Source organism: Gymnogyps californianus, chromosome 8, assembly GCF_018139145.2.
Source record: "Gymnogyps californianus isolate 813 chromosome 8, ASM1813914v2, whole genome shotgun sequence".
NCBI lineage: Eukaryota > Metazoa > Chordata > Aves > Accipitriformes > Cathartidae > Gymnogyps > Gymnogyps californianus.
In genome coordinates, this window is record NC_059478.1 from 25,355,265 (window position 1) to 25,379,873 (window position 24,609).

General features: G+C 58.2%; 2 protein-coding genes across 2 annotated transcripts; both read right to left on the bottom strand.

Moving 5' to 3' along the window:
* Nucleotides 1-306: 306 nt before the first annotated feature.
* LOC127018830 (E3 ubiquitin-protein ligase HECTD3-like) lies at nt 307-8,996 on the bottom strand. Its single transcript, XM_050900565.1, has 21 exons — nt 8,667-8,996; nt 8,418-8,578; nt 7,762-7,854; nt 7,198-7,333; nt 6,704-6,819; nt 6,324-6,437; nt 5,160-5,242; nt 4,735-4,900; nt 4,140-4,221; nt 3,683-3,865; nt 3,538-3,587; nt 3,353-3,417; nt 2,989-3,092; nt 2,605-2,724; nt 2,387-2,476; nt 2,088-2,294; nt 1,687-1,816; nt 1,154-1,228; nt 795-876; nt 652-723; nt 307-475 (listed from the first exon to the last, which is right to left on the bottom strand). Exons 1-21 carry the CDS (start codon nt 8,994-8,996, stop codon nt 391-393), a joined length of 2,544 nt encoding a protein of 847 aa, XP_050756522.1. The 3' UTR covers nt 307-390.
* Nucleotides 8,997-13,726: 4,730 nt separating this feature from the next.
* Nucleotides 13,727-24,520, bottom strand: LOC127018829 (E3 ubiquitin-protein ligase HECTD3-like). Its single transcript, XM_050900564.1, has 21 exons — nt 24,191-24,520; nt 23,939-24,099; nt 23,390-23,482; nt 22,981-23,116; nt 22,435-22,550; nt 22,038-22,151; nt 21,537-21,619; nt 20,987-21,152; nt 20,421-20,502; nt 19,298-19,480; nt 18,562-18,614; nt 18,168-18,232; nt 17,626-17,729; nt 17,178-17,297; nt 16,737-16,826; nt 16,157-16,363; nt 15,635-15,764; nt 15,106-15,180; nt 14,790-14,871; nt 14,597-14,668; nt 13,727-14,337 (listed from the first exon to the last, which is right to left on the bottom strand). Exons 1-21 carry the CDS (start codon nt 24,518-24,520, stop codon nt 14,253-14,255), a joined length of 2,547 nt encoding a protein of 848 aa, XP_050756521.1. The 3' UTR covers nt 13,727-14,252.
* Nucleotides 24,521-24,609: the final 89 nt, after the last annotated feature.

Consider the following 24,609-nt stretch of genomic DNA (forward strand, 5'->3'; position numbering starts at 1 on the left):
TGCAGGCAGGGTGCATGGCGGGGGGGGCAGGTTGCGGGGTGCATGGCGGGGGGAGCAAGTTGCGGGGTGCATGGCGGGGGGGCAGGGGGCAGGGTGCAGCCGCGCTCCCCACGCACACCGTGCCCGGGGAGGGGACAGGACCCACAGACCCCGCATGCACGCCATGCTCTCCACCGCGCAGCACCCCGTGCCGGCGCAACACCCAGCAGACAGTGCAATGCTGGCCCCCCCCTGTTGCAGCACCGGCCACATACGCTCTAGTCCCAGCCCTCGAGAAGCACGGACACAAACAGGACCTAGGGCAGGACAGCAGGATCCGGCCCTGCAGTTTTATTGAATCCAGTGTCCCCGGGGCGGGCGGCTCCCACACCATGGGGCACCTGGGGGGCCTCATTCGTCCCAGGTGTCCTTGTCGGTGTCGATGGAAATGCAGTTGTACACGGCATACCGCAGCAGCTCCTCGCAGACCTTGGCCCTGGCCGGGGGGAACACTGGGTCACGGCCATGGCGGGCACTGAGAGCCTCACGGTTCCCTCCCAGCACACGCCTGGGCGTCCCCCAGGGCAAGACCTGGGGAACCTGGAAGGGGGCCCCAATACCAGCCCCAGGGAGGGGGGAGCGTCCCTGTCCCCTGTCCCCAGCTCGACTCACGAGGAATAGTTGGGCAAGAAGAAGCTGCAGGAGCACGTGGAGGCCTGTGGCATCAGGTCCAATGTGTTCAAGCTTGGGAGGAAGGAGAGAGAGTCAGACCCCGGCACAGCGCAGGGACCCCGGCCCGGGCAGGACAGACTCACTTTGTCCTTTCCGGGTAGACAGTGATCTGAACTGGGAGGCGGCTCCGGCCAGTGACGAACTTGAGGAAGCGGCTGAGATCCTCTGAGGGGAACGACAGGGCTCAGGTCTCAGGGACAGGGACAGGACCGTCCCAGTCGCTGCTGTTGCAGCAGGGTCTGCCCTTGCAGAAGCATCCCGGGAGCACGGGACAAAGCTAAGGGATGCTCTCAGCATCCCGGGAAGGGCCAGGCGGGACGACCCCAGCCGACTCCCAGGGAATCCCCTGGTGAGCATCCCCGGGGTGCAGGGCAGTGGGTACCCCGTCCCCCGCCCCACCCCGCTGCACATGAAGAGCGGGGAAAGGCTTGAGGTCGCTCACCGCTGGTGAAGTTGCTGAGCGCCTCCAAGAATTTCTGGACACGGGTGTCGTCAGAGGGAAAGTCGTCAAACGTGACTGTGATGAAGAATGCGCAACAGCTTCGTTAGAAACTCCCAGCAAAGCAAATTAACATGGGACATGTCCATCCTGCCCTTTTGTGAGAGCCCAGAGCGGAGGGAAGAGAGGAGGAGACCCTCTGCTCTCGGTGAGCCCCTGAGAGCCCCTGCCATCCCTGAGCAGGGCTGGCACCCCGTGCAAAGACGGGTGGAGAAATGGCGGTCCCAGTTTGCAGGATGGCCATTCACCTCTGCCCATAGCAGCTGAGGACCAGATGGACCAGAGTGGGGACTTGCAGCTAAACCTGAAGCATCCCTATCCCGGGTCCCTCTGGCTTATCCTCCCCCAGGCTGCCGGGCACCCCGCGACCAGGGACTCAGCATGGGGCAGGATGCGTGTGCAGGATGAGTATCATCAAGGGGGGCCCCTGCCCACGCAGGGGCCGGGAGCAGCTTTGGGCTGGCCCTGGCACTTACTGAACTTCCGCAGTTCAGCCATCGTGATCTCAGGGTCCCCGCAGACCTTCTTCTCCAGCTGCTGCCAGGTGAGCATGTCCAGCACAGGCTGGGGCACCACACGGAGCAGCCCGGCACGCATGGCTGCGATCTTGGGGGGGCACAGGAGGGGCCCCATGTCACTGCAGTGGGTCTGAGCCCAGGGCAGCCACCTAGGGCACCAGGGGTAGGGACCGCAGGACCCCAAAGGGGGTCCCCAGGTCTCATGGACATCCTGGGCGTGGGATGCACAGAGGAACCACCCAGCTGGAGCTGATTTTGGGGACACGTTTTTGCAGCCACCACCCCCACAGGTGCCAGGAGGGCTTGCCACAGGAGCAGGGTCCCCTTGGAGCCACGCCGGCCCTGGGGGACAGCGTTACCTGCTCCTTGCTCTCTTCCAGCCGAGCCTTCTGCACCAGGCGGATGAACTCCTTGCGGTCCTCGTAGCGCACCACAGTGCTGCTGCCGCCGGGGATCAGCTCCACCACGCGCTGGTCGCTCCGCACCATCGTGTAGGTCAGCTCTCTGCCGAACATGAACTCAAAGGCTTCCCTGTCCACCCCCTCCAGCACCTCCAGCAGCTTCACCTGCAACCCCAATGGGCGAAAGTCATCACGGAGGAGCCGGAGCAGCCATGGGAGCGCACGGCACTGCCCTGCTGTCCCCCAGCCCTGCTCACCAGCTCTGAGTCCACGGCGGCAAAGTCCTTGCTCCAGCTGACCTCCTCCCCTGCCAGCTGCTTCCACACCAGCGCCGGCAGAGCCAGGATCTGCCAGAGGGAGTGGAGATGTGCGTCCTCCCCGTGCCCCTCCTTCACCTGAGGGCAGCCCCTCTGCCCGAGACACAGCAGCCCCTGCCAAGCCCCCTCGCTGGCCAGGGAGGCTCTGCCGTTCTCACCAGAATCTCCTTGCTCCTCAGGGCTGCTCCCATCAGCTGCCCGATCCACTCATACTTGGGGAAGTCCTTGCAGGAGGGGTTGGGGACGTACATGTCCCTGGTGTTGCTGCTGCTGTTACCCTGCAGGAGAGAGGCTTAGGACCTGCGGACACAGATGTGACCAGCCCAGCATGGTCCCTCCTGCAGCCTCACTCTCCACCACCCCTTCGCCTGCCTCTCCTGCCCTTTACACCCCTCCATGAGATCTCCACCACCCAGGTACAAGCACAGCCCGCCCAGCTAATAGCCCTGCAAGCGTTAAGATAGGACTAATGCCCCAAAAGCCCCCAGGCTCTGCTGGCTGTCCCCCCAGGGCCAGAACAGGCAGACAGTGGGATGCCAAACCTGGTTGGAGGTGCGCACGAAGAAGGGCAGGGGCACGGGGGCATCGCCCGAGCTAGGACATAGCTCCTCCGACATATCTGACAGGCTGTCCCGAAAACCGCCGCCTGCAGTGGAGGCAGAGGCTGGTTAGTGCCTGACACACCAGGGCCAGAGCCGCAGGATCTGGCCAAGCGGCCCCCCCTCCCTGGGGCAGGGGCAGCACTGGTGGGGTAGGGGAGATGCAGGACCACCCCACATGCGCAGAGTGGGGCTGCCTCCCACAGAGCAGCTGGGACAGCGTGGGCACCCCACTGCAGCGGGCGACCCACCGAGCTGCACCCCAAGCCCAGGGGAGAGCCCCGGGGCAGGAGGGGAGACCTCTCACCGTTGTCGATGATGCCCTCAGTGATGAACTCGCACTCCCACCACTGGCTGTAGCTCAGGGGCCACCTGCAGGGAAGCAACAGCCCCATGCACATCCCTCCTCTGAGAGAGGCAGCAGCACCTGGCATCCCCCCGCACCCTGTTCCAGGGAGGTGACACCCCACAAATGTGACGCTGAAGACCTACCTGTAGTCCAGGGGCTGATTGTTCTTGGAAGATCTAAGGCCTTCGTACAGCTGGAGAGGGGCAGAGCAGAAAGGGGATGAGACACAGTGGGGGCAAGCGATGCTGAACTGGCAGGTACCTGGCACGGGGCATGGCGTTGCCGTACCTGGGTGAAGACGGTGTTCCTGCAGCTGGGGTCCCGCGCGGGGTTGGCACGGTGCTCCCGAGCCAGGTGCCGGTTGATGTTCACCTTTGGTGGGGCGTGAGGGGGAGTGCTCTCCGAGGACTGGAGACAGTGGGTGATGAGGGCTGTGCTCTGCTTGGACAGCATCAGGAACGGCTTCATGTTCTAGCAAGGGACGAGCAGGGATGGTCAGAGGCCTGATCCTGACACTGCGTGCCCTCTTTCCGCGTCCCCAAGCACAGCTCCTGGTGTCGCAGGGGATGCTCAGCTCCTCCATCCCTCCAGCAATGCCCAGCATGGCAGCTCTCAGCATGAGCCCTGGGCTGGTCTGTCACCATTGGATCAAGGGGGACACGCCACAGCCCCCGGTGAAACCAGCCGAGCCCGTGACGAGATGTGCCTACCAGCACCATCCCAGGGGAGCCCAGCAAACACTCACCCTGAGTGCATTGAAGGTGCCGATGCTGTCCTCAGAGGGGGGGGTCAGGTAACACAGGACACTGTCCAGGAGCTGGACGAACCTGGAGACCAGAGAGGAGCAGCGTGAGGACGCGAGGGGGTTGGCGAACATGCAGAGCCTGATACACCCGTGGCGTTTCACGACAGACAGCCCCAGGCATGCACCGAGCCTGGGTGCCACGCTCCCTGCACGTGGCTCTCCTCCATCCCACGGAGGGACACCAGCACACCAAGGGGAGCATCCAACCAGCACCTTCTGGCCAAGCGCTTTATTTTGTTCCCCTCACTAAAAAGCTGCAAATGAGGGCAGCCCAGCCGACGCCGCAGCACTGCAGCTGAATCGCTGCAGAGGGTCTCTCTGTGGGGCCAGTGCTGACCCCAGCCTGGGGCTGCCCTGCAGGCAGCGGGGTGGGAGACTCCACATGATGCAGGTCCCCCTCGCCCCATGCTGCCACCATGCTCCCCAGATATTGGAAGCAGCTGTGTTCGGATGGGGAGCAGCAAGCCGAAGTCCCTGCCACTGTTCTTCTCAGGGCCGGGCTCGCTGCAGGGACAATGCCGTCCCTGTGCCTTACCTCTGAATGAGCACAGCCCGCCGGTACAGCACGTTGGCATCCACCCCTTCCAGGAGAGGGTAGCGCACCAGCTGGGCTGGCTGGAACATGTCAGCATTGAGGATCAGGTCCCACTCCCAGAAGGACTTGATCTTAATCCCTCGCAGGCGGACATTGTACCCTTGGTCTGCCAAGAAAGGACAGCACTGCTGTGTGCGTGGCTGCAGCTGTGCAGCCGGCACAGCTTGGATGCTGCAACTGGGGGCAAGAAGCCCCCAGCACCTGCAGCATCCCAAATGAAGCTCATTCCCCAGCTTTTCCTCCAACAGACCCCAAAAAGCAGCTGGTGTGGCAGGAAGAGCCACAGGTGCCAGGACCGGCTACAGGTTTAGGGCTGGGCTGGGCTGGGCTGGACTGGCAGCCCCAGTCCAGCAGCGCAGGCTCACCCCGGCACTCCAGGATGCGGATTTCCAGCATTGGCAGGTGGGTCTTCATGTCACGGAGGATGCAGACGTCCTGGAAGCTGTTCCTGCATACAGCATGGAGGGAGATGGCAGAGCTGCGAGGCACAGACACCGGCAAGGTGGCCGGCGAGACGCGGGCCACTCCAGCTCCCCAGCCGAGGATGCACTGCTACCCATGGCAAAAGCCCCCCCGCCTCACCGAGGCTGCGGCAGGAGGGGGCCGAGCGGAGACAAGAGGCTGTCAGAGGCACAGAGACGTCCTGAAGAAGGTGGAAGCCACATCCAAAGAGCCAGAAAAGAGTATAAATTCAAAGCAGAACAGAAAGGCGAGATGGCCGAGAGCGCGTCGCTGTTCCCAGGGCATCTCGCAATGGCACAACCATCCTTCAAGCTGAGCTGGTCACGCAAGGGTGATGTGTTTTGAAGGAAACAGGGATTTGTGGAGATGAGCAATTTGGTAAGTGATTCGCTTGTGTTTCCAAACCTTTGGCAAGGTCCCGTCAAAGACCTACGGGGGGCATGGGGAAAAACCACTGCAACTGCCCAGACACAGTGAGGAGTTGGCTCCTGCCACCGGGAAGGAGACCTCAGCGGTCTTGCGGGTGCTTCTTCAAAGACAAATCTCACTGCTCAGCCAAAAAAAGGCAAACAGGCAAGTTTTAAGGAAGGAGGAGGCGATCTTCGCACCCCTGCGTAAACCCCTGCCTGCCTCGAGAAGGGTGCTGCAGAACCAGGGTGAAGAGGGAGAAGTGAAGCACCCCAGGACTTCTTAGCTACAGCATGGCAGAGATGCTCAGAAAGGTGACGGCAGCAGCACGTGTCCCCAGAGGCAAGGAGGAGGAGGTGGAAAGACCCTCAAAGTCACCAGGCAGGAGGAAGCATGCTACAGCCCAGCTGATGGAGCACGGATGAGGAGCAGGGGTGGAGATGAAGGTGCTCGGCTGGCACGTGGAGGCAGGGGACCACCACACTTGTGGGGACAGATGTAGCCTGCACCCAGGGAGCCCTGACCCGCAGAGAGCAACCATCACCACCAGATCACTCAGGACCAACCCCAGCCCTTTCCTTAGCATCTGCTCGGGATACAAAGACAGCTCAGGAGTTTGGCCCAAGCCAGACCCAGGCTGCTTCTCACTCATTACTCACTCATTAATTAGGACGGTTCTCAGGTGCTGCAGCCTGTTCGGTGCCCCCCCATACAGAGCCACCCGCCTGGGTACATAGGAGCTGACCTGCCCATCCAGCATCACCCACAGCTTCCTGGGGATGAGAAAAGCAAGGGGCAGCGTTGTCCTCCCCTCCCAAGCTGCCCAGGCACAGAGATGCCCCCGGAGATGTCCCAGGGCTGGGGGCAAGGCTGTGTCCTCCTGGGGTGCATCTGGAACCAGCTGCCCCCCACCTCGACCCCGAGCCCCCAGCTGCAGCCTGGGGAAGGCTGCATTCAGGAGGAAGATAGTGCTTTGCCCCGCATCCTGCCCATCCCTGGCACAGCTGCTGGTGGGGCTGGGGACACCCCGAGGTCTCACTTGACAACGGCGCCTTTCTTCATGTTGAGCCGCACCCAGTGCTGCCCCCGGGGCCCGTTGCTCTCCCAGAAGGTGTATGGCTGGTTGTCCGTCAGATGGGCTGCGCTGCAGTCCTCCTGCAAGAGTGCAGCGAGTGGAGGAAGGGAGCTGAGCATCCTTGGGCACACCATGGCCACCGCTGGGACGGGTCCCATGGGGCCAGAGGAGGTCAGGACTGGGCCAGCCCCTCTGTTTGCTAGGCTGCGGGTGGATGGTGGCTCCCGCACAAAGCAAGCTGGGCACAGCCACGGACCCCTTGCAGTGCCCCAGAGACACAATGGTGTTTTGCTCCAGATGCCCAACTCCCAGCAGCTCTGCTAGAGCAGCAAAACCCCACCACCATCCCCTGCCCCTCGTGGAGGGGACAGCCACTGCTGGCCGCTCCTCCCCGCAGCCACGGTGATGCTCGTGTGTCTCACGCTGATTTTAGGCTGCGGAGGAGCCCCACTACGCACCACCTGTGAGGAGACCTCTACACTGCTGAGGTGCTCCTTGGTGCAGTCCCTGCGCTGCAGCTCTCTCTCGCTGTGATCATACAGGAAGCGCCCCAGCTCCATGTCGCACTCGTAGCTCCAGCCCGGGGGCACGGACCTGCAGGGGGGCTCTGTCTTAATGGGACAGAGAGACCAGGCTGCGCCCCAAACCTGCCCACCAGCACTCTGCAGGTGCCCCAGCTCGGATTGGCCACAGCATCTCATGGTCACCACATCAGGATGGCGCCGGGCAGCTGTCCCTGCCACAGGCAGATGGCCCAGCTGTATCTCACCACCACCATTCCGGGTGTTTATGGCCACCCCAGCCCAGTGGGAATAGCACCACGCGGTTGCTCTGATGCTCCGTGGAGCAAAGGCCATCTTTGCTTGAGCAGTGTCAAATGGTATTAATGTAAAAGGCATCTCATGGCACCAATCCTCCCCGCTCCCAACCCTGAAGCCAGTCCTGGCCCCGCAGGCATGTCCAGGCCCTGGCCGGCCGCCCCTCAGGGTGCTGCAGTACTGCTCTAGGAGATGCACTCATACCGAAACTTCTGCACCGCGGCCTCATCCTGCTCTATGAGTCTGGGCTTCTCTCCCAGGTGCATGGAGTAGGTCAGGTCCACCAGTTGTTCCCAGCTGGAGCAGCACCAGTGGAGGAGTCGCACAAAGGAAAAGATGTGTCAGTGCTCAGCGTGCCCAAGTGTTACTGCCTTAGCCTGGAGCAGAGGGAGCAGCGGTGGGGGACCGGGTGTGACACCCAGGGGCTGCAGAAACAGCTGCGGAAGGGATGAGAGCGTCCCTGAATCTGGGTGGAGGCTGGGGCAGAGTGGGGGAATCCAGCCCTGCACATGGCCTTCTGTCATGAAAATCAAATATGAGCTCTCTCATCACTGCATTACCTCCACGACATCACTCAGCCCAAACCCGAGTGCCTCAGAAACCCCCTGGCATCACCTTTATCCTGTGCAGGTGCCGCCACAAGCAAACAGGATTAGCCTACGAGGGGGCACCCTCCTGCCCGCAGGCGGCTCGGCAGGGATGTGTCCCACCTGCGCTGGAGGGACTGAGGGGGGCTGTGCTGGACATGCCCAAGGGATTTGGGATGGTCGGGTCGCATGTCCTCTGTGGGTACCGGCCACACGCGCCTCCAGCGCCCACAGCCTGGTCCCTATCCGGGGTGCCGCAGGCTGGGGCCATACCTGACCACGGGTTTATAATCAACCCCGAGCGTTTGGTGCTGCCACTGGATGGTCTTCACGGAGTCAACCGGGACCAACTTATCTCCTCCCTCTCCAAACCTCTGCGCCAGGAGCCAGCCCTCAGCCAGGTCATGGCTGCTCGTGTACTCCTCCAGCTGCTCCTGAAAGCGCATCCCGGCTTGTCACCGCCGTCGGCACCCGACGTCCCCCGGGCGGTTCCCGGCTGCGCGGCCGGTGTCCCGCCGTTACCTTGCTGAGCTTGATCCAGAGCCCGGCGCCGTTGCAGTACTCCTCGCCGGTGGCGCGGAGGCAGCCGCCCTTCCGCACCGCGATGGTGGCCCTCGCCGCCCGCTTCCCGCCCCGCGCCGACCCCGGGCTGTCCCAGACGCTGAGCAGGCTGCGGGCGGCGGCGGCGGCAGCGGCGGCGGCGGGGTCCTTGCAGATCTTGTACTGCACCTCCCGCGGCACGTAGCAGAGCGCGGCGGGCAGCGCCCGGGAGCGGCGGAAGCACTCGCTGCACTGCAGCAGGAACCGCAGCCGGCCCAGCACCTGGTGCGGCGCTTCCCCGCTCGCCGGCATCGCGCACCGGGTACCGGCTCCGTGCACCGCGTCGCTCCGGCAGTGCCGCTCCCGCTGCGCCCCGGGCTGTCCCGGCGCTGTGCCCCCGCCGGTGCCGCTCCCGCTGCGCCCCGGGCTGTTCCGGCTCTCTGCCTCCGGCCGCGCCCGGCCCGGCCCTCCGGGGCCGCCCTAGCTCCCGGGCTGCCCCCGCCTCCTCCTCGGGCAGGCGCCGCTCGCCCGTGACCCCGGTACGGCCCAGCCCTTCTTCACCCCCTCCCGGGCCACATTCCCCCCTCTCCCCAGCGGGGTGCTGGGTGTGGGGCCACCGTCATCCCCCCTTTGCCAAGATGTGACTGTGTTACGCCCACCATGGTCACTCGGTCCCCGAGAAGGAGCTGATGCGGGTCACCTGCATCCCCTCACCCCGCGGCTTAGGACTCCGCTCCCTCCAAGGGCCTCCAAGGTCCCTGTCGCTGCCTGCATCTCTACAAGCAGAGAGGGGGTCCCTGCGGCGTCAGGGCACAGGGCTACATCTCCAGCATGGACAGAGAACAGCGGAGAGGAGGCATCCTGCTATGGGGACAACTGGCTCCTGGCTGGCTAGGGGAAACGTATTCCTGCCCGAGGCAAGCTTGCAGGGGAGGATAACGGGATTCCTTGCCCAGGAGCAGCTTTATCCCAGCCAGCTGTGGCATCCTGGCAGCAGGAGCGAGGCCGTAACACTCAGCAGCACCCAACCCCCCCAGAACACTGGCAGTGCGTCACCCCACATCATGTCTGCATGTCGCATACCATGGCGAGGTGGTGGCAGAGAGCAACTCAGCTCCACCCTACGCTACCTGAATTTCTCCAGGCTGGGCACAAAGAGCTGCGTTTAGGGATCAGGAAACAACCAGGCTGGCAGAGCTCAAAGGTCCCCGCACCCCTCCGGCGCCTGCCTGCTCTCCTGGCAGGTCAGAGTCCAGCTCCATCCCTGCCTGCAAAGGCACAGTGCAAAGAGAGGTCTGACAGCTGTCACCTCTGCAGCGTTATCTATTGAACAGGGGTGACTGCACCTCACTGCAGCGATGGGCACTGGCCTCGCCAGGAGCAAAGCGCCCTGAACCACGGTGCGAGAGAAATGCAAACTTCTGCCTTGCTCCTAACCGCAGCCACGTCACCCTATAAAACTGGTTGCAGAGCTGCCGCAAAGGGTTGAGCCAGTTAATACTCTGAGCCATCTCCATGACACCACTTTGTGTGCAAAAGGTATCACGGGACCAATTTCTGCTTCACCTCCAGTTGCCTCTCACGACACCAGTCTCCATCGCCGTTTAACCCAACAGAAGGACGCAGAAGCCCCAGCCAGACCAGACAAATCATCGGGAAGGCCAGGAGTAGTTAGTTCGTTCACTTTATTTTAGATCCTACATGAGGTAGGGACAGATGGATCCTGTCAAACTATTTATAGCTTGTCATACTCCAGGGTATTAGTGGAATAACAAGAACAGCTAGACTACACGTGCGTTATTAATCACCTGAAGCTATTCTATGACAATTCAGCAAGCTGAAGTCAGGAGAGAGCGAGTGGTTACACGGAGCCGTCATGGCATCAGTCCCTCCCCCAGCTCATCCCTATCCACCCTGTAAAGCTGCAGCTCTGGCACTCACAGATGCCTCCTCTTCTCAGCAGCACAGAGGCACCAGCACCTTCCTCAGGATGGCACTGGCTTGAAAATCAATCTCGACTGACTTCAGACTGGGTGACGGGGTGGGGATGCGCAGCCTCTGGTTCCTGATGCCCAGGAGGGCTCCCTCGCCCCGGGCCACGCGCAGCAGGGGTCTGGGGCAGGGGCACTTGACTTGTTTCTTGTCAAACACGGTAGGAGACAGCTCCTACCCGCAGCTTTAGAGATCAGAGGAGAAGGAACGTGAGCCAGCACTGAAATAACACCTACTTTGGGCCCCTGAGATTGGCCAGAGCTGAGACAGGCTGACCTTTTCCACAATTTGCTGGGCTGTCACAGCAGAAATTCAGTTTGCGATTGGCTTTAAAACACCACAGACGAGACAGAGGACCACGCAGAGGAGATCCAGGCGGGTTACCAGCTCCCCCTTCCCAGCTCACCTTTACACAGCAAACTCAACAGCGTGATCTGTGCGTTATCTTGGCATCCTTGCTCAGCAGCCACATTTGTCCAGACCCTCTGACCATGCACTAAATGATCTCAGCTGAGACCTCGCTGCAGCGATGGGCTCTTCTTGCAACTGGAAGGGCTTTCACAGGTGTCTATACCCCAGTATAACACTACAGCAGCGGCTGCTGCCATTCTCCAATGTGTACATGGCCATAAACCAAAATGGACAGTAAAACAATGGTATATATGGTAAAACAATGTTTTTCTCAACATGCTTGTAGGGGTTAAACCCAGACCATCCTGGATGAGCTCCCAACTGCAGCCTTCCTGCTAGGGCCAGGGTCCTGTTACTACAAGTATTTTTTAAATAGAAATCCCCGTCACCAGCTAGATCCTTTCCCCAGAGCTCCAGTACTCACACCAGAGCTCCAGCAAGCCCTTGGGCAGCACTCTCTTCTCAGTGGCAGGAAATAAACCCAAGGGTGAGAGAGGTCAGGGGCTAAAAGACCTTGCTTGGGAGGAAGAGTAGAGAAATGTGGGAAATGCGGGAAAAACTAGAGTTGGTAACTCCACAGCCATCAAGTGCTTCAGGTTAGGGAGGACCTAGACCTGAAGCCAGCAGGGTGAGACTGGAAGTTAGATCAGGTTGCCCAGGGCTGTAAGACAAGTCTTGAGCATCTCCAAAGATGGAGATGACACGATGCTTCTAGGGAAGATCCCACTGCTTCAGCCAGGCTCTGCTCTCAGCATCGCCCTGCATGGCAGCTCTCCCTCATCACGGAGGGCTGGGACTGCGTACATGGATGATGAGAGGGAACAGAGCTGTCCAAGCATCTCATCCCTCAGTGAGAAACCTGAGCTGCTCTGCGTACTTCCATAATTACCTCAGTTACCCTCTGTCAGCTGCAGTTGCTTCCACCAAGGCCAGGGGAGCCAGTGGTCACTTGTTGGAGATGTCTCAGCCAGAGGTGCCCGTTCCCCATGGCGGGTCACCCCAAGCAGCCCCAGCTGGCTCTTAGCCTGCCCATTCCCACAGGTGACATCAGCTCACCCTCTACCAAAGACTAGGGCCATTTTATCCATCCCGCCCTGAGCCACTCATCAACCAACTGTCCCCTGCCCAGTAATAAAGCACCAGAGAGGAGTCAATTTTTTTTGCTACTTCTAGTTCTGCTCAGTAAATAATGTGACCTCCTACTGATCTCCCTTAAAGACAAGTGGGCAAGGTCGGAAAAAGCAGGATCGATTCCACCCAAATGTCAGTGGCCAGAAAGGATCTAGGATGGCTCATTTCAAATCCCAGCTCGATGCTGAAGACTCCCTCACCAATACTCCTGGCCGAGGCCAAGCCAGCATATCAAAGTCCTTTCACCAGCTTGCTCATGCCCATTTAAAACAGACACCCTAGGAAGTGACTCAGCCACCAGCACAGAAAGGTATCACACCGGCTCTGCTCCTGTCCACGCCGGTCATTGAAATCAGCCACAAAGCTCAATTCTGAGATAACTCTAGAATTTACAAAAAACCTTCTCCAGCAGACAGGACTTCACACCCACCCAGCTAAGCATGGAAGGCTCCGCTGCAGGCAAGGGCTGCCAGAAATGGCTCCCCCGCTCACCCTATACTCCTTCCACTCAGCGCGATGCGGGAGATGGCAGCACATGCTCTCTCCTGGTCCTACATCCCTTTTAGTACGAACCCCCTCAGCAGGTCTGGGAATACAGCAGTTTCAAAGGAAACTGGTGAAGGGAAGGACTTCGTTTACAACTGGAAGTGATTTTTGGATGACAGACTCCTTCAACAGAGGAGAAAAAGGCATGAAGCACTAAGACAGGATAAAACTTAACTCACAGCACTAGCCCCACTCTAGTGAAGCCCCAGTTGACTCAGTGGCTCTTAGTAGTGGTGGTCCAACAGACCACATGGGCTGGAAATGGAGCTGGGGGTATAAAAGTGGACCAACATCTGGTAGCTCACAGTGCTAGGCAATGACTAGCCCTGCCCAAGGCTGGGAAGATCAAGGAACATTTCCAATTGTCTTGAAGTTGGAAAGCTTTCATTGCTCACTCCTTGCTCACACACTGTGTGTCCATCTGCTCAAGGAGCTCCAACCCTTGGTACCCACAGTCTCTCCACTCCCCTGGGGCAAAGGCTTTCCCTGTCCACCTACCTCCCCACGGCAGAGGGGAGCAGAGCCCAGTGCTGCCGTGCCTGCTACTGCTCTAACCCCTGCTGTCTGGGAGAAGAGCTTGGCCCTGCCTGCACGTCTCCATGAGAACTAGAACAGATTAGTTGTAATACTGGCTTTTAGGGGAAAACCAAGGCTCAAAGAGCCTGGGAGAACAGCTGCTAGGCCACCAGCATGGCGGATACAGAACTGAAGGTTACAGAGCAGGAGGGAAGCAGACAGTTCCCACCTCCTGTAGGGGAGCAGCTCCCCCAGCAGTCACTGCTGTACAAGGGGTGCAGAGAACCAGGGGTGGTCACAGGAACTCGGATTTTGTGCAATGTAAAAGCATGGGAGCCCTTTCCTGACAGCACCTGCAGCCCTGCTGTGCAGGTCTGTCGTGACACCTGGTGGCCAGAGGCACCCCTGCAGCACCTGCCACCAGCCTGCCCCATTTCTTCTTAAACCTAGATGAATGATCTCATTTCCATTGACCTCAGGTGAAAGCAGGAACAAGGCAAGGGAATGTGGTCAGGACACTCAGGCTAGGACACATTGAGCATCTCTGAGCATCCCCATGGTCTCAGCAGCAGCTCACAGCTCTCTGTCCTGTGCTGTAACCTGCCGTGCAGCTTTGTGGCCCTACCCCACTTCTGTTTAGAGCAGAGGACAGCCTGGGAGGGGCAAGAGTTGTAGAGCTGCAACAAGGACACGTGGAGAAGAAACTCATTACAAAAGCCTACCAGACCTTTCTGATGTATGAGGGCTGCGCCTGGGTTTCATTTTTGCAATCACATTTACACTCCAAGCTAGCTCCCACCCTGCTGAGGACCCAAACCTCCATGTCCAAAGAGGTGCTGGTTACCACTGCTGGGAGCCAGGCTTCACACCTGTATGTTTATTATATATACACATCCTGGGGGGACAAGGGAGCTCTTCCCACTGCACGGTTTTGTCGAACGATTGTCCATGCTGCTCGGTCAGGCTGCAACATCACTCTTCCCACGGACTCATATCTGTGTCAATGGCCACGCAGTTATAGGCGGCATAGCGCAACTTCTCTTCACATACCTTGGCTCTAGGGATGGCAGGAGGGGGGGGGGGGAGACAAGGAGGAGTTGCCATTGCTGCATTTGCCAGCCGAGAGGACAAGATGCTTTCTGAAATGGAGGCTATATGCTTCACCAGCCGCTCACAGAGAGAATCACAGCAGCCACATGGTACAGGCAGGGGGACATAAGTGTGGCAAAGCGATGGGGCCCTATGGGTCAGCACCAAGGTTAAGAAGAGAGCCCAGACACACAGTCCCCCAGATGTAGGGAAGCACCAAAACTTACGTGGCATAGTTGGGCAAGAAGAGGGTGCTGGAGCAGGTGGATGACTCCGGCAAAGCATCTGTCGTCTCAGAGCTTGGGGACAAGGTGACAAACTGGTCAGAACCAGCAGGCCAGCGAGGCAGAGGAGACCAGACCACACATCCCTTTGGTGTGGGATCTGTCAGCCTTGCAGTCTACAGAAGAAGGGACTCACCCCATCTTGTCTGGATAGATGTAGATCCGTGCTGGAAGGCGGCTTCTGCCAGTGACAAATCTGAGGAAGCGGCTGCGATCCTCTGTGAAGGAAAAGCAAAGACATCAGCAGACCCTAGAGGGATGTGAGATGGAGTACAGCCACTTCCAGGTATCCCCAGCGCTAGCAAGCAGTTTCTTCAGCCCAGCTGCTTGCTCTCCTTGGCTCCCATCTGTTCCCGAGGCAGCAATGAGGGTGGTTTCACTCCCCCAGTTCCCAGCCAGCATGCAGGGGCTGTCACGGCACAAGATATGCAGGGACAGAGCAAATCACTCACCATTGGTGAAGTTGTTGAGTGCTTCCCAGAAGTACTGAACACGGGTGTCCAATGGCTCGAAGTCCTCAAACCGGGCTGGCAGAAAGGATACAGAAAAGCAGTTTATTAAAGATCCAAGCTCCTCCTGGATAAATTAGAGCAGGGCCTCCCCTGCTCATCCAGGGGTCCTCTGCCCGTGCAGGAAGAAACCTCTAGGTGCCTGCAGGGTGTGAGCACGTAGACCCAAGGTGAGAGGGACACATGCAGTCAGGCCCCTCCCAGAAAGCACATCCAGATCCACATCTCAGCTCCACAGAGGCTCAGATACCGGCAGCCTAGGGATGCCCCAGCCTCTACTCTGAGGCCCAGCACGGAGACAAGGGACACCCTTGCCCCCATCAGCACCCAGCTAAAGGCAAGAAGTATACAGGCCCACATTCTCACTGTAATAAAGGCTTATACCGGCCTCCCACACCTCTCCTTGTCCCAGCATGGAGAGAAGACAGTCTTCTTTTCAGGGAAAGAGTTTTCAGCAGAGCCCTTCACTTACTGAGCTTCTTCAGGGCATCAACTGTGACTTCAGGGTCTCCACAGACTTTTTTTTCCAGCTCCTGCCAGGTGAGGAGGTCAAGAACAGCTTGGGGCACCACCTTCAGTAGCCCAGCCTGCATGGCCATGATCTGAAAAGGAGACACAGCAGGTAAGCAGCATGTCTTGCCCATTTTCCTGGCTTGTGGTTGAGCCTAGGGACTTGACTGGACACAAGCCATGTGACTGCTCAGCAAATGTTTCAAGGAAAACTGAAGAAGGGAACAGGATCCCACAGAGATGCATCCCAGTTCATTCAGGAAGCCCATGTCAGAGCTGGGAATAAAACCCCGTGTCTCCCATGCTGCTGTAAGCCACTTTGCTCCTCAACAACTCCATGGGCTCCAGGACCTCACCAAAAAGGACTGCCTACTATTGCACTAATGAGCACAGGGGCACTAACATGATGCATTTTACCAGGAACAGAGTGGGGGGGTATGTCTCTGGGAACTCAATGACCACTGACACTATGGGACAGGGTTACCTGCTCCTTGCTCTCCTCCAGTCGAGCTTTCTGCACCAGGCGGATGAACTCCTTGCGGTCCTCGTAGCGCACCACGGTGCTGCTGCCATTGGGGATCAGCTCCACCATCCGCTGGTCACTCAGCACCGTTGTGTAGGTCAGCTCATTCCCAAATTTGAACTCAAAGGTGTCTTTGTCCATGACTTCCATCACCTCCAGGAGCTTCACCTGCCCAGGCCCCAGATGACTGCTTGTTAGAGAGATGCCCAGTGGGCAGTGGTGTGCCCAAGCCCCCATCTTCTCCCTTCCCAGACAAGGGCTGGAGTGACTGCGACAGCAGCACAGCATGGGCTATGTTGCCTTCAAGCTGTTTAGCAGACCCTGGGGACATTGCATGCTTGAAGCAACAGTCAGCACGGCTACATCTCTATATTAGCTATAGGATGCATTAAATGCTAAGAATGCCCTTTTTGTGTGTGTTTCTTTGACACATCAAGCACAACATGAGGAAGCAAGCACAACATGAGGACAGGGACACAAATCACCACCTTGCTGAGTGCCACAAGGAATAGGATAGGCACAGCCTGCCAGTCCCTCTCACCAGCACGGAGTCCACGGCAGGGAAGTCTTTGCTCCAGCTGACCTCCTCCCCTGTTAATTGTTTCCATACGAAGCCAGGAAGAGCCAGGACCTGAAGGAGAACAGGGATTTTGCTGAATCTGTGTGAAAGAAGACATTCCCAAAGATGGAGATAGGGCTCAACAGTGCAGACACAAAGGAGCTTCCCTGCTCCCCCTGTCCACATGCAGAGCTCATCATAGCCGAGCAGAGACCAGACACCCACTCCCAAGCTCCCAGCAGCACCTCCCAAAACTCAGGCTGTGAGCTTTCCTAACCCCTTGGCCCCAAATCCTGCCAAACACCTTTTGTCCCAGTGCGTGATCACAGAGCTCTCCCATGCTCCTGTCAGACAGGCTGCAGAAGAGGGTTAACAACTCCCTTTGTGGCAAACCTCCACGCAGGGACAGGGTTGAAAGCTTACCAGAAACTCCTTGCCCCTCAGAGCTGCTCCCATGATCTGCCCGATCCACTCATACTTTGGGAAGTCTTTACAGGAGGGGTTGGGGACGTACATGTCCCTGGCTTCTCCAGTGCCATTACCCTACAGGAGTGAGGCGCAAAACTCCAAGTCATGATCTCAGTGCAGCATGAAGCACCACAAACTCAGTTCCTGCAGTGCCTCTGGGCACTTCTCACAACAGAGCGTGAGACTCCATCCTCCTTAGCAATATTCCTAGTGACAGACAAGTATCCAGGCACTTGTCAGCATATCCTAAAACAAGATGCCACAAAGCAATCTACCCAACACTTCATGAGGAAAAGCTTTGGACCAGCGAAAGTAGGTATGTCCCTGGCATGCAGGGGGACAGGGACAGCACTGCATTGCCAGGCACAGAAAGATCTGCCTCAAATACCCTGACCCACAGCACCTGGTTGGATGTGCGCACAAAGAAGGGCAGAGGCACGGGGGTGTCTGCCGAGCTGGGACACAGCTCCTCCGACATGTCCGCCAGGCTGTCCCGAAAACCGCCACCTGCAACCCCAAAAGAAGGGCATTTTTAGTGATGTGAACTCTCCATGTGCCGACCCTCAGAGTTATGGAGCAAAGATGAGGAATTCTGGTCCAACCTGGCCCAGGGCTGAGCAGAAGGTTCCTGTCAGAGCCTTATGGCACCAGAGGAAATAAGATAGGAGAAATAACATCCCTGCCTGGCCTGTGGAGGACAGCCAGAGGGAGCATTGGCACTGTCAAAGCTGCTGTTAGTGACTAATGGAGGTCTGGTCCCCATCCCAGCAAGCAGCACTCCTTATCCGGGACACGGCTGGAGGTGGCAGGACAAGGCAACCTGCCTTCCCTCTCTCCTCCCTGGGCAGTAAGACTGGGAGCAAACGAGAGCCCCTACAGCAACAGAGTCACCCCATCAACCCCCGACTCTGCTCCAGAGGAGCCCTTGCCTCACACAGCCCCTACCTTGGTCGATGATGCCCTCTGCGATGAATTTGCACTCCCACCATTGGTCATAACGCAATGGCCACCTGCGGAGAACCAGGCATCGCCTGAGGTGCTGCTCAAAGCCAAGGAGATGCTGAGGAGGCAGCAAGCACAGCAGGGACACCAGGGGACTAGGATGGACCAGTCTGGGTTTAGGATAGGACAAGATCTCAGTCTCCAGAGACAGCTGCATCCTCAGTAGGGAGGTGACACCTTGGGGAACAGGCCCTGATCCCACGGCTGAGCTGGCTCCTGCCCTAGCAAACCCTCTGCAGAGCACAGGACACACACAGGGTTCCCAAACACCCTGCTGTGACAGAGGACATAGCTCCCAGCACTGCATGATCCCCTCCCTCCCCCAGACACCGCTTACCTATAATCTAGAGGCTTTTCAAACTTGTCCGAGGGTTTCAGGCCTTCATACACCTGCAATAAGCAGAGAAGATCAAGGCTGGTATCCCCTCTCCAGGGAAACCAGTACCAGGTGAAGGCAAGAAATTGGAAGAAATCTGGTTTGCCCCGAACCTTTAAATACTGATCAAAGCTGATCCCTAAATGGTCTAGGAGCCCTTCATTTTTGGAAACAGAACATAAATTACAGTGCTAACCACTGTATGGAGCTTTCTGGCCTTGGAGGTACATTGAACACATATTAAACCTCACAGCAGTCTGGGCTGTTTGTGCACACATAGAACAATAGATCTTTTGGAGGTGGGGGGAGAATGACAATAGGAAGATCAGCATTGCTGTAAAACCACGATACAGGACTGTATGCAGCTGCATTATTGCTGTCACACAAGAATTCTTTGCTGCCCTTTTAGTGTAACGAGATTGTTATGCTCTGCATTAGCAACATGCCACAGAGAGCACCCAGGATAGAGTAGAGACTTCAACTCAGAGATCCCAAATCCCTCCTAGATGTTATTCCTCCATATGGGGTCATCAGCACATGTAATTGTAGAGCCTATGAGTCATGTGAAGAGGCCTTGAGGACTCCAGGTATCTCCAGCTCCAAGTTGTCCCTTCCACCCACCTCTATGTGGCTCATTTGGTTTTGGGATGCCACACTCTCCCCAGAGCAGCATGGACCCTTCCAGGAGGGACACTACCTGGGTGAAGACAGCATTCTTGCAGCTGGGGTCCAGGGCAGGGTTGTCTCGGTGCTCCATAGCCAGGCGTCGGTTAATATAGAGCCGCGGCATGAAATTGGGCTTGCTGGTCTCCGAGTCCTTCAGACACTGGGTAATGAGAGCTGTGCGCCTCTTGGACAGCAGCAAGAACTGCTTGATATGCTGCCAACAGGTAGGTCCAAAATGTCAGAAGTGCCCAGTGTCCAAAACATGTCACCTACTTCCTACTGAAGCAACTGCACCACCAGGTCTCTCCCCTTCCCAGGGCCACCACCTTCCACAGACAGACACATTCTCCTCGACGATATTTGCTCCACCTCTGCCTCTGAAACATTTTGCTTTCTGGCTTAAGGGATGCCAAGCCCAGTCCCCTCTCCATCAGTCATCATCTGATGCTCATACTCCAGTGTTGCTTGGACTCTCCTTCACCCTCACCAGAACATTGGTCTTACTATCCCTCCTATTTGTAATCAAAGCAAGCTCCTCTAAACAAACAAGAATCCTCGAATGCTTTGGGTCCTATGTTGAGCCAGCACAGGAATTACAGTGCTTTCTGACACCAGGCCTGGAAACACACAGAATGGGGCTACCCCAGCAACGTCCAGCACAGGTATTCTGGGAGAGGATGTAAGGAAAACAGACAACTGGAGGGACGAACTCAGTCTTATGAGAAAGATGGAAATCAAAACCTTATTAAAGCCAGAAAGAAGTTACTGGTAAAAGCCTTGCTGTTTGGACACAGCCAGCTCAAAGCTGCTGGCAGCAAGTGCAGGAACAGAGTGTCCTGGGCTGAGATCTCGGAGAGGATGTGTGTCCAGCTCACATGCCCAGTGCTGCTATGGTCCAAGCCCTTTTGAGGGCGAAGTGCTCTGCTTTGATTCTACTTGTTACCCCATAGCTACATGTTTCCACATCAGCGTTTTAGCAGGAAACTAGCCTCTACACAATATCACCTTTCACAGCTCCAATGAACTGAGCTCAGCCAGGTATTTCCCTTGAGCTGCTTTAAAGGCAACAAGCACTGACTGCTTCCCTTGCCACAGCCCAAGCGCAATCACCCTGCCAGACTGAGGCCTCATAAGACACAGAGGGAATCGCTCACCTTGAGTTTGCTGAACGTGCCAACAGTATGGTCCCAGGCTGGCACCAAGTGATGCAGGACACTGTCCAGGAGCTTGATGAACCTGAATCCCAAAGAAGGTGGTATTCAGACACAGGAGGGACAGGGATCTGCACAAGCCTATTCCAGACCAGACACCCCCGGACACAAGCAGAAAAGTAGCAACTGACCCAAACCCAACCCAGCATGGTCTTTTACATCACAGAGCCTTTGGTACTAAATTCCCACTCCCTGGGCACTGCACGGACCTTGCACCCCTTGAAAGGGACTCTGCATGCACCTGCCCCACACGCCGCACAGATATGCCGTGCTTGCAACACACAAGACACTGTGAACTTGAGCTGCAAAATTCCTCTGAAAGCGTAGGGGAGTTACCCCAGAGAGCCCACTTTGTTCCCAAATGACTCTGCTATTTTCTCCAGGGTCCAGGATGCCTGTCCCAAGGGGAGTCACGCAGCTTTACAGCTTCCAGCCATACTCGTGCTGGAGATGGCACCAATCCCTGCAGGCAACGCCACCCCACTTATCTGCCCCCTTCCATACAGTACCTTTGAATGAGCACGGCCCGTCGGTACAGCAGGTCAGGGTCTGTCCCTTCTAGGCGAGGGTAGCGCACTAAATTGGGCAGCTGGAACATGTCAGCACTGAGCCCCAAGTCCCTCTGTCGAGAGGATTTGATTTTGATGCCTCGGAGGCGAACATCAATCCCATCATCTGCCAAGGAAGACCATGGATAATACGCTAAGACCATGAGAAAGCAAGCCTTCCAGCGTGGGAGGCCTATAAGCAAAAGCACTAGGAACGTAACCAGCTCCACCAGCTCTGGGGCTGGGCACTGAGAGCCTGAAATACCTCTGTGAAGAAGAAGCGGGGCATTTACAGAAGGAAAAGAAAAAAAAAGTAATTGAAGGCAGAGGAAGACAGGGTGAAAGCTGAGAGCTTGCAAACCTCCAGGTCCCCCTGGAGTTTCCCATGGTGGTTCTGCATCTCATCTGAAACAGCCCACAGGGCCAAGGAGTACAAGCCACAGGAACAAAAATCCTAATGTACAGTGTCTTACAGGTGCATTATGGATGTGGCCGTAACACCCAGCCCTACCTCTGCACTCCACAATCCGGATCTCGATGACAGGCAGGTGTGTTGTCATGTCCTCAAGGACGCACACATCCCCAATGTAGCTCCTGCAAACACAGCACAGACAAGGGCTGCAGAGCTGTTCCCTCGCCCATCCTGCCAAAATCCACTTGGCCACTTGTAAGGGAAGAGGGTTTGCATCTTTTGAAATGGGAGCCTGTGGCAGGAACCCAGACCCAGCTGCCTACCACACGGCCTATGCTGAATGCCTGAACCTGCTGGTGCCTCAGGTCCAGGCGACATGATCCCGATGGGTCCCACAATGGGATCAGGACAGCCCTGATGATTGTGCTGTCTGGTATTGTAGGCAGAGTGAACCCGCAGCTCAGAGATGGAAAATGCCTGTCCCAAGGCCCTGGGCCTCTTAAGCCAGGCTGGTGCTGGCATGACTGCTTAGGGTCGGGGTCTCCAGCACCTCCAGCCCTTGCAAGGGCCACGCTACCCTCTCCACCTCCATCCACTCACTCATCAATGCCGACATCATTCAGTTTCTTCAGATTGTCCCCCTCACCCCCGTACACAGCAACCCGCTTGGGCATGAAGTTCTCATCGGTGGTATCCACTGTCAGCAGGAGCTTCCTGCAAAGGGAAGTATGAAATGAGGAGAAGGTAACTGCATCTGAACACCCATTGCTGCTCACCCTCATTGCCTGGTCACACTTGTTATCAAGCACACAGAGCTGGTGCTGGGATCCCCGGGTACCTGTGACAAGGCTAAGACTCCTTCAAGCCCAGAGCCAGAGCAAGGGCTGAGGGGCAGGGAGAGCAGGGCAAATTTGGGCCATGACGGAGTCATGCAGAGAGTGGGGGCTGCAGGGCTCGCCCCAGCCATGAGACAGCGTGCAGGGGAGAGGTGCCTCACTTGACAATGGTGCCTTTCTTCATGTTGAGCCGCACCCAGTGCTGGCCCTGGGACCCGTCACTCTCCCAGTATGTGTCGGCGTGGCTGTCGGTCAAGCATGACACATTGAAGTCCTCCTGGAAGAGGGCAGTGAATGAAAGGAAGATCAGATGGGGGTAGGATTAACTTCCCCTTAGTGGTTACTCTCGACATGAATCTTAGAGCCAGATGGCGTCAAACTGGCCGGTTCCCTTTGCTGGGCTGTGGGTAGACACAGGGAGTACAGAGCGCATAGGACACGAGGGCTGACCCTCCAAGGTGCTCTGGGGTCACACACAGAGTACAGAATATCAAACCCTCCCTAAAATCAGCTTAGCAGCTAATATTAGCATTTGCTTCTCAAACCACAGCCCCTCCAGGGGCCACATTACACAATGTGCTGCATGACGCCCCCAGGCTTCTCTCCCACATCCTCAAACACAGCCCAGAGCCGCACACCAAGCACCATCCACGCTCCCCAGCCCCATGGCACAGCGGGGCTGATGCAGCCTCATCCCTTTAACCCACCGTGTAGGACGAGACATCGATGCTGTCCACGTACTGCTTGACGCTGCCCAAGTTCTCATCCTCCTTCCCAATGTGATCATACAGGAAATGCACCAGGTCTTCGTCGCATTCATAAGTCCATGTTGGGGGCACAAACCTACCAGGGAAAAGGGATTAATGGGTCTGGAGAGCCAGGGGCAGCCAAGCTAACAGGTCAGGGAAGGCAGGTCCATGTCCTGCTTGCCTTGGTCTTGCCCTGTTTTCTGTTTTGTGCAGGCTTATCTAGGACAAGACTGTGCTGAGCAGAGCTGTTCCCCACTGCCTGTCTTCCCCCCTCTCCCCCCAGTCTGCAGGAGATGACTGTCTGAGCAGCCAGGAAGAGACAGCAGCTTGCACCCAAACACAGCAGAAGCTGGGAAACAGCTCATACCGAAGCTTCTCTACTGCGGCCTCATCCTGCTCCATGGGCTTGGGCTTTGCTCCGAGGCGCAGGGAGTACGTCAGATCCACCACCTGCTCCCATCTGAAACAACCCAGAGAAGGGGGGAGTGAGAAAATCCCAAGGGAAAGAAGGAGCTGGTGGTCGAGGAACAGCTGGAAGAGGAAGATTTGGGTTTAAAGCCCCACCGCACTCCATCCTCCATCACCTCCAGCCTCATCCGCCGCCCTTTCCTTTCCAACCATCTCTACTTCTTCCAGCCCACACCCCGCTTGGCAGGCGACGAGCACAGTGACCGAGTCAAACCCAGTCAACTCCACATCTGGCATCCCTATTGCCTCACTTCCACGGAAGAAGTGACCAAGCGGGCCGAGGCTCCTCAGTCCAGGGCAGGAAGGGCTGAGGGGCAGCACACCGAAACCCCACGCACTTGGGCCTGGGTGAATCGGGGGGTGAGAACCTCCCCACTCTCTGCCGTGCAAGGGGGAGCCGGGGAAGCCAGGGACGGCGACCTAGAGGGAGAGAGCGGCGGCCCCGCACCTGATGACGGGTTTGTAGTCCACCCCGAAGAGCTGCTGCTGCCGCTGGATCCGCTCCGTGGACTCCACCGGCACCAGCCGGTCCCCGCCGTCGGCGTGCTTGCACACCAGCACCCAGCCCTCCTCCAGCTCGCAGCCGCTCCTGTACTCCTCCAGCTGCTCCTGCGGGGGACAGGCGGCTCCCGTCAGGGGACGGACAGGCCCCTCCGCGGGCAGCGCAGGCCGCGGCGGCCTCCCAGCCCCCCGCCGCTACCTTGCTGAGCTTCACCCAGAGCCCGGCGCCGTTGCAGTACTCCTCGCCGGTGGCGCGGAGGCAGCCGCCCTTCCGCACCTCGATGGTGGCCCTCGCCGCCCGCTTCCCGCCCCGCGCCGGCCCCGGGCTGTCCCAGACGCTGAGCAGGCTGCGGGCGGCGGCGGCAGCCGCGGCGGCGGCGGGGTCCTTGCAGATCTTGTACTGCACCTCCCGCGGCACGTAGCAGAGCGCGGCGGGCAGCGCCCGGGCGCGACGGAAGCACTCGCTGCACTGCAGCAGGAACCGCAGCCGGCCCAGCACCTGGTGCGGCGCTTCCCCGCCCGCCCGCATCGCGCACCGGGTACCGTGCACGGCGGGCAGCGGCCGAACCCCGCACCGGCGGGGTCACTACTCGCGGGTTTACGGCAAACCCCGCCCGC

Bases quoted from the DNA above. Each gene is read 5' to 3' on its own strand.
- LOC127018830 (XM_050900565.1), bottom strand. From the start codon at position 8,996: ATGCCGGCGAGCGGGGAAGCGCCGCACCAGGTGCTGGGCCGGCTGCGG. The intron at 7,855-8,417 runs GTATGGCCCCAG...GTGCTGCTCCAG, and splicing joins GATTATAAACCCGTGGTCAG to CTGGGAACAACTGGTGGACC. The intron at 5,243-6,323 runs GTGAGTAATGAG...TGCTGTATGCAG, and splicing joins AGAACCGTCCTAATTAATGA to GAACAGCTTCCAGGACGTCT.
- LOC127018829 (XM_050900564.1), bottom strand. From the start codon at position 24,520: ATGCGGGCGGGCGGGGAAGCGCCGCACCAGGTGCTGGGCCGGCTGCGG. The intron at 24,100-24,190 runs GTAGCGGCGGGG...TGTCCCCCGCAG, and splicing joins TCTGGGTGAAGCTCAGCAAG to GAGCAGCTGGAGGAGTACAG. The intron at 16,364-16,736 runs GTGAGAGGGACT...GGGCCTGGGCAG, and splicing joins CTGCCGTGGACTCCGTGCTG to GTGAAGCTCCTGGAGGTGAT.